At 43.4% G+C, this 19593-nt stretch overlaps 1 protein-coding gene and 1 long non-coding RNA gene across 3 annotated transcripts in view; both read left to right on the forward strand.

The window, feature by feature from the left end:
- The window catches only part of LOC146515990 (uncharacterized), a 101961-nt gene that overhangs the window by 38778 nt on the left and 43590 nt on the right, over positions 1-19593 (forward strand). The window lies entirely within an intron of this gene.
- The window catches only part of n4bp1 (nedd4 binding protein 1), a 26845-nt gene continuing 7252 nt past the window's right edge, over positions 1-19593 (forward strand). For both annotated transcript variants that reach the window (XR_014874859.1, XM_085164781.1), the window contains exons 1-9: positions 1-493; positions 5185-5412; positions 5706-5879; positions 6980-7491; positions 9517-9865; positions 10116-10448; positions 10639-10874; positions 14348-14478; positions 19435-19531. Coding sequence is in view for 1 of the 2 variants with exons in the window: in XM_085164781.1 (XP_085020907.1) it covers positions 182-493; positions 5185-5412; positions 5706-5879; positions 6980-7491; positions 9517-9865; positions 10116-10448; positions 10639-10874; positions 14348-14478; positions 19435-19531 (2372 nt within the window). In the remaining variant the exon portion in view is untranslated. The remainder of the gene's footprint in view (positions 494-5184; positions 5413-5705; positions 5880-6979; positions 7492-9516; positions 9866-10115; positions 10449-10638; positions 10875-14347; positions 14479-19434; positions 19532-19593) is intronic.

The raw sequence follows: 19593 nt of genomic DNA on the forward strand, positions 1-19593 counted from the left end.
GCTTCCGAGTTATTTAGCTAGCTCTGCCGCTGTGTTCATGTCGTTTAGCTGTGTAAACGTCGCTGCGTCGGTCTGGAGTACACAGCAAGAAGAACATGAACACCCCGAAGGCTCCTAAGAGCCACAAAGAGTGTGACTGTTGAGACTTCGTCGCCAGGAACGACGGTGTGAGAGAGGCAGAATGTCAACAACGCGGCCCCTCCTCGGAATGAGACGAGTCACCGAGCTAACGTGCCCGGAGCAGCCAGGCAGCAGGCTGCCTGCGTCCGCCGGCAGGCAGCAGCAAGAGAGCCCGACAGTGGACGAGTTTACGGTGCTGGAGGATAAAGAAGATGAGCTTAAATGCGCCAAACCGAGAGTGGAGCAGGTTTTTAAAGTAGCGTTCACCATTATCGGCTTGCTGGACCACACAGGACAGTCGCACGGCAACAAAACATTACGGCAGATATGGCTGCAGCTCAGAGGCAACAGAGAAGACGTGTCGAAGGCAAAGGTAGGATCTTAAAAACGCTTTCGCTTGCATTTCTGTGGCGAAGCCAGCAGACCAGTCTGAGAACAAGGCTGTCATTATTATTTTAAGAGCCGTCAGCTGCTGTCATTATTATTTTTAATCAAACACAGTGCTGAGTGTGCCCCTCAGTGTTGGTGCAGCTCAGAAACACGTCTGATCTTATATTTGGCAGATCACATATTAGGGTTTAAATATATTCGTCAGGTGTGCAGATGGATAGCTAGTTTAAAGTCGTAATAGTGAGCGATGTAAAAGACAACATTTATGGCATCTCATCCTTTCCATCACAGAAAATATGAATGATGAAATATGACCTATTCATTTTGCCCAGATAGCTAATGAAAGTAACACTACTCATAACGCTCATAAGATGATATCGCAATATTTACGCAGTGGTATCTTGTCAAATGTCATGACATTTGCTTTCATTAGTTTATTGTTGGACTGTGGAGTAGACAGCCACAAGCAGTTGGCCACACTGTCTGTCAGATATGTTAAACAGGCCATCTCGGTTTCACAATGATTTTTAGGTGGGGTTGGATACAATGTTTGTTAACTAGTTGCTATTTGTTTTAACCAAAACAAAGGCTGAATGCTCCCTTTCATGTGTCTGTACAGCCATGAGAAACAAATACTGAGCTATTATCAAACATGTTATTAAGGGTGGAGTCTGAAGGTTATATAAAAATACAGTACAATCACAATAGAGTTACTGTACAGGCAAGTGTGTGGGCGGCTACCTTACTACACAACCTGAAGGACAACAGGCAAAAGATGTTAGATATTAATGGGCTGCTGCTGAGAGCTCAAAGGTGTAAGAAGGTGTTTTATTTACAAGTCAAACATGAACAGCCACAACTGCAGCAGAATATCATTAGTTTAGCATTTAGTTGTTCAACGCCTGGGGCTGAGTAAACATACATAATAGCTTTTTTCTCCATCACTATTATTATTATTATTTATTCCTGTAGTTGTATGTCTAGCTTCAGAACTTTAAATATTTATTTTCAAATTGTTGTTAGTTTGTTAGTATATATATATATATATATATATATATAGTCTTTATTGTGATTGTGATTATTATTGTGATTCTCCTACTTCCAAATACTCCAGTTTTTGGCTAGGCATTGGCATGCCTGGGAATCTCCATAAAGGAAGTTATGTTATTACAGTTTTTTTTAAAATTCAGTTCCCTAAACAGTTGGCAAAGTTTGAAATTAGCACCTAATAAACTAAGTGCCAGTATAGTTTTTTCCTTAACGAAAAGAGAGGAGACGCCTTTATTCTGCATTTGCAAGTTTATTGTTTGTAGATATAATTTTAATGAGGCAGACGGCTAACTTAGCAAAACAAAACAAGAAATAACTTGCAAAAACTGGTTAAAGTCATGGATAATAACAGAGTAAAATAGCAGTTTTTAGGTTTCTAAACATTGTACATGTGAAGTTCTTGTGTGTTTGTGGGGCCATTGTGATTGTAAAATTGTAATACGTATGTAATGATCTGCTTTTTAAATGACCGTCTCATTAAATGTCAGCTTTTTTTGGATAAAAATTTAGAGTTTGTTAAAAGTTATTATAAAAAAATCAATAATAATAATAATACTTGAAAGAGCAGCGCTCTTTAGCACCACTGCTGGAGAGAGATTACTCATTGTGACTGATTTACCTCACCTGAAACCAAAGAGCTTGTTACACAGCCATCAATTTAAAAGTCATGTGATGTGTTTCTAGAGGTTTTACGGTATAATTAGTCATGCAAGGGATCTGTAAACATCTGAATCTTGATCTCAATCCGATCACTTTTGTGTGATTTCCCGGAGCATCGCTCACACTTCTGCATCTTGTGTCATGCATCTCTTTCTTTTTGGCACACTGTAACCAGCTGCTCCGAGCTCTGCCAGTCAACTGAGAAATGAATGTGGAAATGGTAATTTCACTGTGAGCCTGTTGAACTCATGATAAGAATGATGTGCAAGTCGTCAGTGGTGTCCCGCTTAACTATATTAGGTTGATGCTGGCATTTCCTCCAGTTTGGGAAATCACTACTGTTTTTCCCATGACTGCATTTCTTTTTTTCCCTTCCATAGTCCAAACATGTGATTCTGACCAGGCGTACTAGAGTCTTAGACGTCTTGTATGATTGACGTAATGTAACACACGATACTTTACCACTACTGAATGTAGAGAAAGTTAGGATCTTGGGCTTATGTTCTCTAGGAATCGACTAAGGAGCGACTGACACACAGCTAAAAGAACAGTAAACATTTATTCAAAAACAAAACCAAAAACAGTCATTCAACAGTTCACAACAGTTCCAATAGTCCATATTTGTCAGTCTGTGTATTCAGTGTTGTTGTTGTTGTTCTGAGATCTCATAAGCTTATCTGTCAAGAAGTAACGCAGTTGTCACTTCTAAGTAGGCTGGAAACCTTTCCTGCATCGCAGCCGGGGATCTGGAATCCTGGCTAGCAACTTTAGACTCCAACAAAAAAAACAACCTGCACAGGGCAGTGAACATATTTTACATGAATATCATATAACAACTTAATCAACACTAGTGACCAAATGTCTCTCACTCTTTGTATATAACGACTTAATGCAATCAATAATAAAATTAATCAAAGAACCTTAAAACAATTTCCACATCATACAAATTTAACTCAAATCTCATATTTTGTGAACAGCAGTCACATCAATCCAGTGAATTGAGAGAATGTACATTACTGTTGCACGAGGAAAGTGCAAAACGTGGTCGCAGTACTATTTAGCCAAAGACTGCTCATATTTATCATCTCATTACAATAAATAAAACTTACCTACTAGCTTCCAAAGAAATATTTCCGATTGGTTTAAAACATTCACAAGTGACGAAATAAAAAGATAATACAGCACTTAAAGGGAACACATGAAATTTACATTATACTAAGCTAATGATTAGCTAACGATTAGCTTGCTATGCTAGCGCAGTTAGTCAGCTCACCGGAAATGAACAAAAACCACAAAAACAGGTACATCGGCATCAACAAAAAGTGTCCGCGTTTCCCAACAAGCTGAAGAGTAAGATTCAATTTGTGTCTTCACACATAACCTTTTTCTTGAGCAAGGATTAAAGAAAAACTCGGTGAGTAGCTCCGACCAGCATACGTAGCCTTAGCGCTATTCTCCTTCTCTATATCGACTCAAGTTCACAAGCACTAAACAATCTTATAGTGCCACCTACTGACATTCTTTGGGAACAGCAGTTCATTTTCATGAGGCAAATTTTAGGTGGGTTACAGTAACATTTTTTTTTTTGTACAGATGCCACATTTTCTCTTTATCTTTGCAATGAGCAGATGGGAATGTTTATTCCACTGTTTGTTTGGACTCTTTCGCTAGTAAAAAGTATCCTCCAGTACCACCAGGACTGTGGTAACTGGTAGGAAGAGATGGATTAGGCTTAGATTTACATTTGGTAAATATCCATTGGAGAGGCATTAGACTTTATGTTGTTATAAGTTTGTTTTTAGTTTTCAGTGGTACTCATTAATATGTATTGAGTGTGGAAACAGAGTCTTAGTGATAAGTTTTAACATCAGGAAGTATAGCATATGCAATAACACTTCATATTTTAAAAGGTTTGTTTGGGTTGGTCACTCATGTTTAGATTCTGTGACTGGGTTACCAGTGGACAGCCTTACTAATTTTGCTTTGGCCAGTTTTGCTTATCTTGCTTTTTTTTTTTTTTGCTTTGGCCCTACCTTCATGTGTTTTAACTACCAGCTGGTTCTTATTGTCCCTGACTCTTGTCCTGGATTGCTGTTGACTGATTTCGAGATTTACTCACAGTTGGAGTGCTACTCCAACCAGGACTTAGAGCAGATAGAAAAGTGCTGAAGCTCTCTGAGACAGCAGAACAAGGAGCTGCAGTCCAAGCTTCCTGGAGATGGGGCTTGTATTTCTTCATTATGTGTAAACAAAAATACATTAAATAAATAAATAAATTTAAAAAAATGTTCAAATCTTTGCAGAAACATTTATTTCTTCATTTGAGAAAACGTGCGCTTCCTTACGCAGCACAGGCAAACACTTGTACCCTGACAGTCTCCTTTATAAATACAATCATTATTTCTACTTGTTAAAAATCTAAAGTATAAGCAGCAGTGATCTCTCAGCCTGTATAGTTTGTACACAGGGCCAAAGGAAACTCATTTTATTGGTTATTTTATTTTAAGAAGCCACACCCACATATTTATAGCCGTGCTCACTTTCAAATCTCACACCCTTTCTGTCTCTCCCACCGCATCACTGAGTCACCATACATTGCTCGTGCTGAGTCACTTCTTATCGGCAGAGAAACACTAAAAAAAATGCGAAACACTATCTGTACGAAAGTTGGCGTACCCACCTGCGCTGATTCATCCAAACAGTTGCCACAGCCAGGAGATTCCCTAAAACAGAGTTTGGTTTCATCACGTGTCACCGTAAATACCTTACAGGTGTGTGGGCACGTCAAGCATGAGACAACACTTACTGTGTGAAATATTTATATTATTTTTTTTAGTTTTTTGCTAAATATGTTAAATTAGGTCATTCTGATTGGTTCCTTTTTTTTTTTCTTTCTTTCCTAGATGAAGCAACACTGCAGTCATAATGCAGTACTCACAGCTTTGTGTTCTCCTTGTTGTGCAGGAATATGTTCGAGGACTGTGCGACCCAGAGCTGCAGAAAGAAGAGCGATACCCGGTGGATATGCACTGTATCTTTGCTGGCGCCAGGGGCCTTTTTTTGGACAGGCTCATACGGGACACAAGCGCTGAAGTTCTGGTGCAAGAGCCGGGCTGCCTGCGGCTGTTGGGTCGGGCTGAGCCCGTGGTGATGGCTCAAAGCCGAGTTCAGCAGTTCGTAGCACTGTTCCAAGTACGAGTCTTGTTATCAGACGTAGTTTCATTCTGATTCTGTAGTAGTTACGTGACTCCGGGGGGGTCATTTATATTGTGGAAAGCTGATGAATAGTTGTAAATTAAATGTGAAGATTGATGATGATGCAAATCCTTTTTGTTTTGAACTGTTGATGGGACAAAATGAAACGTAGGAAGGAATGCCGTGGGCTTTCTAGAGAAAACGACTTAACAGTCATTTGCAATTATTTAAGAAGGAGTAGTGTACAGCATGTCATACCACACACTCAAGTGTTTTTGTGTTTTGTCCAGGAGAAGCGAAGTCTACCATGTGACAAAGAACCAACAGTAAAACGAGCATTCAAGTCCTTTGTGGAGGAAAGGGATGACAAGTACACTATGGAGCTCTTGCTGCTTCCCAGTGCGCTGAAGGAGGAGTTGCTGGGACTTGTTCACACCCCTACGAACACAAACACCTCTTCTCTGGTTAGTACGTAGAGCATGACCACTGTGACCAAAGAGTTTTTGATGACAACTGCAAATCTCAAAGAGAATAAGCTGGAACTGCTGTGGGTAGTTGAGATTGCAGCCTTGTGCTATAAGATTTAATACTAAGATTTTAAAAAAGTTTCTGATGCATGACTGGTATTGTTTTGTGTTTAACCACACCTCGACCCAAAAATATACCTCTGCATTCATTGATTTGGTGTAAGCAGCTTAAGTTTACAAACTGATCTGAAGGTATGGTCAATAAGAAGAAGGTTAACTTTAAGGTCATGTGTAATAAAAGGCGTTTTTATAGTGTTATTATATTTTTATAAACTGTGTAGAATTAGCTGTTAATATCTGCTGACATTCTTCTGTCCCGGCAACAAGATGCTTCCCAGCTTTACCAGTCAGTAAGAATTTCCCCCCGTTTTTACTTAGAAAACTGGTAAGCTATAGGCATTGAGCTAAAACCAGTCTCACCCCCTCACTGCTCACTTCCATTGTGAGTGTGAAGGGGAGATTTACTAACACAGATGCTAAACATGCTGCCAGCCCTGGCTTTGGGTGGGTGGGTTATATTCAAAGTGTTTCTGAGGGATAGGAGTGTAAATAAGGATCATTGTGAATCATGCATAGTAGTCCCCCATTAACCATCTCTTTGATATGTTTAGAGAGCACAACTGGTGCTCTTAAACTTTTGTGATGATGCTGCAGAATTACAAATTTGGATCTGTCACCAAAATGTTGAATTAGTTATTATTTTATATGAAGCTTGTTTTAGTTTTAAAAAATATGAATTCAGTGTGAATTATTTATTTATCAACAAGTTAAGAGCTTCATTGTACTTTTAGGTATTTAGAAATCACGTTTTACCAACGTATGAAGTCAGAGAGAAGTTGAAGAACAAGTTGAATGTTTTTGAAAGTCACACACTGAGTACAATCGAAGACGTCATTTCTGGCATCGGGAAGAAGAACCACGTAGGGCACACTGGAAAGTACAACAGGAACGTCGGCTGTGGCGAGCATTCCAGTTTGAGAGGAACTTTTATTGTAGTTTCCTAACTGAGGCAACAACCACTGTGTTTCCTTCCCCAGACTCAGCTCAACCAGATGCTCCATCCAAGCATGTCGGAGGTCGACCAGGACCGCTCACAGAGCAGCACCCCTGTGACGGAGCTCTCCAACCGCATCCTGGACACTAGTTTTGAGGAGCGAGGGACCACGCCATCATCTCTTGGCGGAGGCAGTAAACCAGGAGGTGGAATCGGTTTAGGTCCCGAGGCAGTCCTGCATAACAGCAATCGGCCCACGCACAAGCGGCGTTCATCAGGCAGCGAGACGCGGGATACAAAGAGACAGTACTCTCTGGAGCGGAGGGAGGAGTCGCCGGAGAGAGCGAGAGAAAGGGAGCGACAGAGGGACAGAGAGGGCCGGGGGGGCAGTAGCAGCTGTAGATCCAAAACCCCCTCTGCTTCGTCGTCCCTCTCCTCAGCGAAGGCAAATACCGTATCTGGGCCCAACATGCTGGACTCTGCTGAGGGTGTCTCGGATGAGGGAGAGGCGGTCAGCCCAGAAACCAACCTCCGCTGCTTGGTCAATTTTTTCAGGTAAAGTTCACACTAGTCAAATGTTTCCAAATGAATTCCTCGGATTTATATTAGAACTGTTTGGAATTATGGTGGTCGTCTTTGGGTCTAAAGACGACCACCATAATTTGAAACGTGGTCAGTTTTTCTTTGTTTTACTTTACAGTCGAATATTACCTGGATAGGATACTGTGATGGTTTTGTTTTATTGACTAAATTAACACTCGTTGGAAGAATTATTGCTTATGAATATAATAATTAGTTGAAATCTTAACGAAGAATAGATTTTGTATTTGAACAGAGCTCACATTTGCTTATGTACATATAAGAGACCTGCTGGCTGTTGTCCTGGTTGATGAAACATTAGGTCATGACCGTATGCATTAGAGGTGGGAATCACCATACATCCCACGATACGATATTATTGCAATTTTTTAAAATATTTTGCGATATTCAGATTCTGTACATAAAGGTAAACTTTATCAATATTCATTTTCTCTAATATCAAAGTCTCACACTCAGTCTTTCTCTCATTTCAGTTTGATTGTTGACAAACTGAACGGTTTGTATTACAGTCTAGTCCAACTTAACTGAATCAACCATCTGGTACAATTATAACTATTCTGAACTATGCAGTTTATGACAACTATGCAGCCCCTTCAGCAACTGAAGAATTTGAAAGTAAATTAAAACAAAATATAATTTTACATTAAATAAAAAAGTTTTAAACTTAATTAAAATAAAACATGTCTTAAATTAAAATAAGTAAACTGTCATGTTTATTAAACACATTTGGACAGTGAAGGAATGTCAGGATTCTTGCTCAGAAAAAGGATCAACATGCTCTGAAGTCAGAGCACAAAAACCTTTTTGTAACAAAATATCGATTTCTGCTGTCCCTGTATCGATACATTATTAGCAAACAAAATATCACCATGCTACACAGTATCCATTTTTTTCCCCCACCCCTAGTATGCATACAGTACAAAAATACATTTGGATGTTCAAATTAAAGTAATACAAAGGTTCAGTGATCCAGTTGAATCGAGTGGCTAACTGTTGAGTTTCACTGTGCAGTTAGGTGCACAGTTAGTCATTTGTGGTGAGATCATAACAGAACGAGTCAACCTCACGTACCCTTTTCAGACATGCCCCTTTTCATTGATCTCTTAATGACTCCTGTCTGAATGTGCAATCCACTCAGCTTTCCCTTAAAGCCGTGATGACTAGGTGGGACATCACATAACATTTATACGTTACCTTCAACTCATAATGTTTGAATGAAGAGAGGCAGACAGCATGTCTGGGACGAGGTCACTGAACCAATTTGGAAAGTTGATTCTGTTCACCTGGACGTTTTCAGTGGGAGAAACGTTTCATCATCATCAGGTGACGTCCTCAGTCTCAGCTGACTGCAGGTTTCAATCTTATAAACAGGACATTTACGCAATGGCTGAAACCAGCACCACTGAATGAACAATGGGCTGGGGGGTCAGTTCCTTGATCATTAACATGCAAATTCTCATAACCATTGATCAACAACCACTGATCAAAGCTCATCCTGGATGATTGAGCATGCATCAAGATTTATTACATGGCACTGGATTAGATTCAGGTGGGTAAGTTATCTTAGCTCAGTAGACTCAGTAGGGTAGAGCCCCATGATCGGAAGGTCAGGGGTTCAAACACACCAAACAGCTACCCTGAGGTGCCCCTGAGCAACGTACCATCCCTACACACTGCTCCCTCAGCGCTGGATTGGCTGCCCAGTGCTTCACTGAGTGAATGGGTTAAATGCAGGGAGTAATTTCCGTACAGGAGATTAATAAAGTACACAAAACAAAAGCTCTACTGCTGAGCGGTTTGTCAGTATGAGCTGTGACAAGAAAGGTGAGCCGTGTCTGAACGACACAATCATCCCAGTGATGTTACTTGATTTGTTTGAGTTTCTCTTGACCTGGAATTGAATGGCTCTCTTTACAGCCATTAAAGACAAGCGGATGCATTATAGCCACCAGTAATGTAACATGCATCACATTTCCCCAGAACCATGGGTTACCAGCAGGAAGTGGTGGAACGTGTTGTCAAGGCAACAGGACAGACTGAAGATACCTTCCTCGTCCTTGAGAAGATCGTGGAGGAAACTAAGCGCTGTGAAGAGAGCTTGAAAGGAGGGGAAAAAGAAAGAAGACTAAACTCTGTGCGCACCTCAGACGCTCGCTCTTCATCATCCGTCTCTGCAGCCTCCTGCTTCAGAGAGGAGCTCGAGCTGAGCAGGCTGTCGGCGGACCCAGGGAGATCTAAAGAGAACATCAAGCCCCACCAGTATGGAAGCAGCAGCAATGGGCTTGGGCACAGGAGGCAGTGCAGCGGCAGCGAAACGAGCACTCAGCAGGTACTTGACAATAACTCACTTCAGCTTTACTTCTTTGTCTCACAGAGACAGACGTAGAGCCAAAGTCTAGCTGTAGCGATCCTGTCTTCACATGTGCATCTTCTATATTATTCTCTCTGCTTCTTGTTATCTTTCATCTTGTTCTCTGATACTTCACCTGAGATAACCTCTGATATCAGATATGATGCCTTTTTTAACCCGTGGCGAGGCGTTGTACACGTGCTAAACTTTGATTCGAACCTCATTTCAGGCGATCACTATTAAGAGGAGCTCAAGCGCTCAAGGAGGAGCAGGAAACTATGAGGTGATTACCATTGATGACGATGAAGACATCATCCCCACTGATACCAAAACGGCAGACAGAATGTCTCGGATGATCGCGGTGGCGCACCTCAACGCGCAGTCGGGTTCCAGGACCGACTATTTGGCACGAGGAGGCGGAGGCATCCCGCAGAGGGACTACTTGTCCCGCGGTGGGACTCAGACTTTGGGGGGATCGGTGAAGGTCGAGACCGTAACGGCACTGCGCAGCACGCCTCAGTGGCTGACGGCCACCACTGCATCCCTGGCTTCAACCACCAGTGTAGGTATTGCCCCAGTGTCCAGTCAAGAATAGTGTGTTTAACAGGTGGCACTTTGAGGTAGCATTTGTGTCTGTTGTCTTTTCACACACACACACGACAAAACAGTTATTTGAAACGCAGCACGCGCCCGCACAGCTGCGTCTGGTGGATTTATAACACCGGTGACATCACGTCTCTTTGTCTCGTCAGTCAGCTCAGCCCATCGCCCGACCCTCAGCCTCTTCCTATCAGACAATCAGCCACACGGGGTTCCACGGGGCAGCAGCACGGACGCCACCCACAAATGACCCGCCGGCCCCACCGGTGACTGGCCTGGCTCGTTTCCATCAGTCGCTGAGGACTCCCTACAAACTGAACCTGCCCAACGAGCCGGGACGCCCAGACCTCAGACACATCATCATAGACGGCAGCAACGTGGCTATGGCGTGAGTGTAAAAAGAAACTTATACTGAAAAGTCCTTTTCATGCCAAGTAAGATATTCACATTCATTAAAAACTTCATATAAGAAAACTACTGTTTGTTATATTTCAGATCCTCTCATCTGTCAGAGAATTATTATAAAAGGCACAAAGCTCTTCAGCTAACATCCTTGTTTAAATATAGGTTGTATAAAATGTCTTTTTTTTCCAAGGTTAGTTAACAAATTGGATGTTTTGATGTGTTGATGCGGGTTAGGGTTAGGGTACACCTGAGCTCCAAGCGGGTTATTTAAAAAACCCACCGTGTCCGTTTTTCACAGCACGCCTCACCGTCTTGTGAAAAACACGCTTCAGCAGTTTGTAGCTTGTTGTCTTTAGCAGCAGTTCAGCTCAGTCAGGGTTGTGCTCATTTTTTCATGCACCGCTCTCTTAAGGTCCCACAAACAGCCTTTTCTGGTTCGGCTTTGCTGCTGTGCTTGAGATCAGTGTCAGCGTGACATCTCAGCAAAGCTTTGGCTGTTGCACAGATGGCTTCACTCTATATGCTTTGGTATATAGAGGAGTTCATGGTCCAGTGCAATAAGGTTTCCAGGTGCTGTGGCAGCAAAGCAAACCTGATTATCAGCCCTCCACTTCTTAGCTGTTGCTGTGAGGTGTTTGTGCTAATTTGCAGCTTTTGGTTTTCTCCAAACGTGGTGCTGTGCATCATCTCCACTTTAGTCTCATGTGTCCAGTGGGCTTTGTTCCTGACATCTTGGTAATCATGTTGGTTCAGCTTAGATGATGCAGAATATGAGCTTGAATATGAAAAAAAGACAAATATACATATTTGTATGCCAGGATTATCCACAAGGTCCCATCAAGTACAAAGCTGTGCATGACTCGGGGAATCAGAAGATTCACCAGATGCTTCTTGTTGTAGCTGCAGCATCTTCAGGGCTGTCTATCTGAATCCCATCTGCTCCTCTGACCATTGTAAATAAGAGATGAGAGCAGAGTGAGAGTCATTTCTTTCAGAGCATTTCTTAATCATGGCTGTAAGGACAGGATGTTGTAAGTCGCTTGATGACAAATATAATATGTGTTTTGATTGGTGTCACTTCCCGCGCCTGTTTTACTCGTACCACGTTTTTCCTTTTTACTAACGAAGCTGTCCACCTTCCCACCATCATCATCATCATCAGTTAAGGTCACACCATCTCTGTCACACAATACCATCTGTTGGAGCGCGTAGGTCGCAGCTACAACTGTTGTAGGTGCACCAAAACCCTGCCCACGCAGTCACGTACTGGTATTAGTCACCATATTTGTGAGTGATTTCACGTGTGTGTGTGTGTGTGTGTGTGTGTGTGTGTGTGTGTGTGTGTGTGTGTGTGACGGAGCGAAAGCACGTGTAACGGCACAATATTGATGTGTGGGGGTGAAACCGTGGGGGTGTTTTTGAGAAGAAAGGCCCTTTCTAGTAAGAAACCTGATTATTGGATCATTCTTTATGTGTGTAACACAAACTATTGTCTTTCCTCGGAGCTCTTCCACCCTGATGACCCTCTCCTGCCCTCTCATTTTTGCAGCTACTTCCTTTGATGTTCTTACTTCATCGTCCCTTCTTACCAGAAGTATGTCTGAAGGAAACACACAAGTCAGCACTGTGACTCAGTTTTGATCATTATTGTGTTTAATAACGCAAAGTGAGCCAAAATCAATGCAGCGCTTTCCTGTACAGACACAGGAAGAGATGTTCTCGTATATTTATTGAAATAATAACACCTGCCTTAAATGACTGCAGGAATTTGAGTTTCGGGGATGAAGGCAGTGATCCTGAAGGAGGTTATTGGGTTATGTAAAGTTTTTCTCGGTGATTTTTAGATTGCATAAGCTCTTCCTGCTGTTCTCATTCATCACTTTCTCTATCAGCGGCGAGTGGAACTCCCCCTGACTTTGCACTTTCGGCTCTGACCACAAGCTGAAGTTTATCTTGTTGTGCAGTGTCCGTGTGCGCTCTCTGCCTCGACGCTGTGCATCTGCAAGACGTCTGAGACGATGGGCTTATCAGCTGTGAGCGTCCGCCCGAGTACGAAGAGCCATGTTGTGACATACGGGGCACTTTCTCACAGCGTTTTTGGCGTTATTACAAGAATGATATTACTGAGATATTAATAAGAATATTATAATGGCACCATTACATTAAGAGTTCAGGTAGACATGAAATTTCATAGTGAAAAGTTTCCACAGTTCTCGTGTTTTCAGGAACTCGCTCTGTGAAGTCTCTACAATCAAAGATGAATTATCACGTCGATGTTAAAAACAGGTCTGCTGGTGTTTGGCAGAGTGTACAGACGGATGTCGTTGCCACTTTCTACCTTTAGCTTGTTGCATCATTATTTTATCTGTTTATTTATTTTCTCTGCTTTAACTGCAGCACATGTAAGACTAGATCTCCGTTACCATAGTAACTCCGTATACAGGGAAGTAGGAGGGCGGACAAAACCGGAATTCACATGATGGGAAAAAAAGAATGAACAGAAGCTTCATTCATAAAGCAGCATTTAATTATTTCCTCAAGAACATCAGCTTTCCAAAACAGGAATCTGCAGTTCCAGTCTAGTTTTCCCTGTTTCATACTTTATTAGCTGCTGTTTTAGTCGTACATTCAGTTCTTAGTGAAGAAAAGGGGAACTTGTGCCTGTTTTTTATATCAAACAGGGGTCACAGAAGCCTTATACACGACTACTGTAAGATTGTAACATTTCCTCTGAAAATAACCACGTGCACGAGATTTCCCCCAAACATAAAAACCCACTGAGGGGCTGTCAGCGCTGACGTGTGCGCCGTTTCTCCTGAGGTGGTGATTGTTGAGGTGTACGAGTGACGCAGGATTAGATTTCACTGAACAAAGGGCCAACAAGGCCAATATTTAAAAATACCTCCGTGGCTGATAAGATTTCTGGGTCTGTGGATTTCAGCGAGAGAAGCCAACTTCCTGCCGCTGTCAGGGAGTTTCTCGTGTCTGCTGCCGTGTGCTGCTTTTGTTGTTCTGTGGTTTTCTGCGTCCTAGCGACCGATGTTGTATTACAGCTATCTGACGTGCGCATATGGAGGTCGCGCACGTCATCGACAACAATCTGGGTCAGCTGACGTTGCGCCCTGTGTCATGTATTTGTTTGTTTATTAATGAATTCCCCGGTTTTGCCCACACATCACCTGAAATGTGTTTACATGTGTTTGTGTTTCCTTTAGTTGACTCGGAGATCCTCGTCCTGTGGACATGTTCACGCTCTTATTTCTCTCTGTGCTTTCCATTTTTTGAACGCTCGTGGAGGGAACAAGGAGCATCTGTAGTTTAATATGTGGCACTTCCTCACACGTGGACACCCTTATTCCCGAGCCTCATTACTGTCCATTACTTATGTTTTTATGAGTTTTTAGGAGTTGTCTTCTCCAGTTAACTGTGTCCTCCTTCTCGTCCTCACTTCTGCAGTCATGGCCTTCATCGGTTCTTCTCCTGCCGTGGTATAGCACTAGCAGTGGAGACATTTTGGAAGAGAGGACACAGGGAAATCACAGTCTTTGTCCCCCAGTGGCGTCAAAAGAGGGATCGACTAACAACAGGTACGACAGGTCTGCACAGGCCAGTCTTCACATGTGTATTAAAATATTTTAACAATCTGTTTGTCTTTCCTTTGGTCCTTTGTTGTCTTGGAGACACAGCCACAAAAAAGCATCAGCAGGCTTTTGATTGTTACGTGGGTATTCGATTTATTTACAGTTCATTCACTTGTGATGAATCAAATAGAAATATTAAAACGGGTTGCTTTCGTATCAATCACCTCCACCCTTTGCTCACTCCTCATGCCACGGCCATTCTCGTCCATAATCTTATCTCTGAATTGATTACTGTAACTCACTGTTATTTGGCCTCACACAAAAATCCATCAACAAGCTCCAACGTGTCCAGAATTCTGCTGCCGGTATTATTACTTCCTCTGCCCACCACATCCCGGTACCTCAGAGCTTCATCTTCTCTTTCTCTCTCTGTTCCTTCCTGTCTGATTGCAATGGGGGCGGGGCTTTTAGTTGCTCTGCCCCTCGACTTTGGAATTCCTCACCCCCTGACCTCAGAAACATTTCTCACCCCCTGACCTCAGAAACATTTCTCACCCCCTGACCTCAGAAACATTTCTCACCCCCTGACCTCAGAAACATTTCTCACCCCTGACCTCAGAAACATTACTCACCCCCTGACCTCAGAAACATTTCTCACCCCCTGACCTCAGAAACATTTCTCACCCCCCTGACCTCAGAAACATTACTCACCCCCTGACCTCAGAAACATTTCTCACCCCCTGACCTCAGAAACATTACTCACCCCTGACCTCAGAAACATTTCTCACCCCCTGACCTCAGAAACATTTCTCACCCCCTGACCTCAGAAACATTTCTCACCCCCTGACCTCAGAAACATTACTCACCCCTGACCTTAGAAACATTACTCACCCCTGACCTCAGAAACATTTCTCACCCCCCTGACCTCAGAAACATTACTCCCCCCTGACCTCAGAAACATTACTCACCCCCTGACCTCAGAAACATTTCTCACCCCCTGACCTCAGAAACATTTCTCACCCCCCTGACCTCAGAAACATTACTCACCCCCTGACCTCAGAAACATTACTCACCCCTGACCTCAGAAACATTTCTCACCCCCTGACCTCAGAAACATTTCTCACCCCCTGACCTCAGAAACATTTCTCACCCCCTGACCTCAGAAACATTTCTCACCCCCTGACCTCAGAAACATTTCTCACCCCCTGACCTCAGAAACATTACTCACCCCTGACCTCAGAAACATTTCTCACCCCCTGACCTCAGAAACATTTCTCACCCCCTGACCTCAGAAACATTTCTCACCCCCTGACCTCAGAAACATTTCTCACCCCCTGACCTCAGAAACATTTCTCACCCCTGACCTCAGAAACATTTCTCAGAAACATTACTCCCCCCTGACCTCAGAAACATTACTCACCCCTGACCTCAGAAACATTTCTCAGAAACATTACTCCCCCCTGACCTCAGAAACATTACTCACCCCTGACCTCAGAAACATTTCTCACCCCCTGACCTCAGAAACATTTCTCACCCCCTGACCTCAGAAACATTACTCACCCCCTGACCTCAGAAACATTTCTCACCCCCTGACCTCAGAAACATTACTCACCCCTGACCTCAGAAACATTTCTCACCCCCTGACCTCAGAAACATTTCTCACCCCCTGACCTCAGAAACATTTCTCACCCCCTGACCTCAGAAACATTACTCACCCCCTGACCTCAGAAACATTTCTCACCCCCTGACCTCAGAAACATTTCTCACCCCCCTGACCTCAGAAACATTACTCACCCCCCGACCTCAGAAACATTACTCACCCCCCGACCTCAGAAACATTACTCACCCCTGACCTCAGAAACATTTCTCACCCCCTGACCTCAGAAACATTTCTCACCCCCTGACCTCAGAAACATTACTCACCCCCTGACCTCAGAAACATTACTCACCCCCCTGACCTCAGAAACATTACTCACCCCCTGACCTCAGAAACATTTCTCACCCCCTGACCTCAGAAACATTTCTCACCCCCCTGACCTCAGAAACATTACTCACCCCCTGACCTCAGAAACATTACTCACCCCTGACCTCAGAAACATTACTCACCCCCTGACCTCAGAAACATTTCTCACCCCCTGACCTCAGAAACATTTCTCACCCCCTGACCTCAGAAACATTACTCACCCCCTGACCTCAGAAACATTACTCACCCCCTGACCTCAGAAACATTTCTCACCCCCTGACCTCAGAAACATTTCTCACCCCCTGACCTCAGAAACATTTCTCACCCCTGACCTCAGAAACATTACTCACCCCCTGACCTCAGAAACATTTCTCACCCCCTGACCTCAGAAACATTTCTCACCCCCCTGACCTCAGAAACATTACTCACCCCCTGACCTCAGAAACATTTCTCACCCCCTGACCTCAGAAACATTACTCACCCCTGACCTCAGAAACATTTCTCACCCCCTGACCTCAGAAACATTTCTCACCCCCTGACCTCAGAAACATTTCTCACCCCCTGACCTCAGAAACATTACTCACCCCTGACCTTAGAAACATTACTCACCCCTGACCTCAGAAACATTTCTCACCCCCCTGACCTCAGAAACATTACTCCCCCCTGACCTCAGAAACATTACTCACCCCCTGACCTCAGAAACATTTCTCACCCCCTGACCTCAGAAACATTTCTCACCCCCCTGACCTCAGAAACATTACTCACCCCCTGACCTCAGAAACATTACTCACCCCTGACCTCAGAAACATTTCTCACCCCCTGACCTCAGAAACATTTCTCACCCCCTGACCTCAGAAACATTTCTCACCCCCTGACCTCAGAAACATTTCTCACCCCCTGACCTCAGAAACATTTCTCACCCCCTGACCTCAGAAACATTACTCACCCCTGACCTCAGAAACATTTCTCACCCCCTGACCTCAGAAACATTTCTCACCCCCTGACCTCAGAAACATTTCTCACCCCCTGACCTCAGAAACATTTCTCACCCCCTGACCTCAGAAACATTTCTCACCCCCTGACCTCAGAAACATTACTCACCCCTGACCTCAGAAACATTTCTCAGAAACATTACTCCCCCCTGACCTCAGAAACATTACTCACCCCTGACCTCAGAAACATTTCTCAGAAACATTACTCCCCCCTGACCTCAGAAACATTACTCACCCCTGACCTCAGAAACATTTCTCACCCCCTGACCTCAGAAACATTACTCACCCCCTGACCTCAGAAACATTACTCACCCCCTGACCTCAGAAACATTTCTCACCCCCTGACCTCAGAAACATTTCTCACCCCCCTGACCTCAGAAACATTACTCACCCCCCGACCTCAGAAACATTACTCACCCCCCGACCTCAGAAACATTACTCACCCCTGACCTCAGAAACATTTCTCACCCCCTGACCTCAGAAACATTTCTCACCCCCTGACCTCAGAAACATTACTCACCCCCTGACCTCAGAAACATTACTCACCCCCTGACCTCAGAAACATTTCTCACCCCCTGACCTCAGAAACATTTCTCACCCCCTGACCTCAGAAACATTACTCACCCCCTGACCTCAGAAACATTACTCACCCCCTGACCTCAGAAACATTTCTCACCCCCTGACCTCAGAAACATTACTCACCCCCCTGACCTCAGAAACATTACTCACCCCCCGACCTCAGAAACATTACTCACCCCCTGACCTCAGAAATATTAGTTCATTCCCCTTTTTAAGTCCACACTCAAAACTCATCTGTTTAAAATTACTTATGTTTGAACTAGGGATGCACCGATCCCGATACCAGTATCGGCCCCGATACCGATACCAGTATCGGCCCCGATACCGATACCTGTAAAATGTGTATGTACTCATACTCGTAAAGTTAACCGATACCATGAACCGATACCAACTTATTTCATTAATCAGAGGGTGGATTGTCATTTTTGTTGTAGTTTTTTAGATTGGCCACTAGGGGGACATCCCGCGCTAAACAGGCACAGGGTTAGACGAGTGAGACTGGCGGCTCCAGATAAAATAGAGAAACTGGAGGCTGCTGTAGCTAGGCTAAACAAAATGTCAGCAGTGTGGAACAGCCAACTTTAACTCAGGTTTTGGAAAAGCGAAGAAAAATGTCAAGAGAAAATCCACGAGCAGTTAAAATAACAGAGGCTCGACTCATTTTATCGCTCTGGATGACCAGCCAATGCCGGCCGTGGAAAACATAGGATTGAACCGTCTTCTCAGCATACTCGAGCCGCGATATGAAATAATAAATAAACAGAAGTGTTTATTTATTATTCTGAAAGCTCGAGACAGTGCCAATAGTTCAGTGATATTTTGTTAAATTACAATGTGGAGACTCTGCAATAATTTAACAGAAGTGCTTATTTTTCACTTGAAATTTTTTTGTGGTCATTTTTATTAAGATTTTATTTTTTATCGGCAGAGAATAAAATAAAACCTGTCTTCCAATTTATTGCATTTGTGTGTGTGTGTGCGTGTGTGTGTGTGTGGTAGAAGTATCGGTTTTTGTACTCTGTATCGGCAAGTACTCAGATCCAAGTATCGGTATCGTATCGGTTTGAAAAAATTGGTATCGTTGCATCCCTAGTTTGAACCTCTGTATGCTCCTAACTTTTATCTGTTATTCTTATTATTGTGTATATTTCCAGTTTTTGTGTTTTTATCTGTTGTACAGTGTCCTTGGGTGCTTTGAAAGGCGCTGTTTTTAAGTAAAATGTATTATTATTATTAGTAGTAGAAACACAAACACTCTGCACTTAACACAGCTGAAGGTGATATCAGCAGCAGTCCTTCTGGAGCAACTGTTTGGGTTTTCGTCTTGCGGGTCGTTGTGTACGGGAACCAAACAAACCTGTTACACGTGTGTGTGTTCACTTTGTCGTCATTGTTTTTACTGACACAGCCGGCGGTGTTTTCTTACAGAGCAACATTTTCTAAACCAGCTAGAAGACCTGAGGCTGCTCTCGTTCACCCCCTCCAGGGAAGTCTGTGGCCAGAGGATATCCTCGCACGATGACAGGTACACCCTGCAAACACTTCATATCTAAGGGCACAGAGACGGATGGACAAAGACCGAATAAC

Source organism: Neolamprologus multifasciatus, chromosome 7 (genome assembly GCF_963576455.1).
Source record: "Neolamprologus multifasciatus chromosome 7, fNeoMul1.2, whole genome shotgun sequence".
NCBI classification, from domain to species: domain Eukaryota; kingdom Metazoa; phylum Chordata; class Actinopteri; order Cichliformes; family Cichlidae; genus Neolamprologus; species Neolamprologus multifasciatus.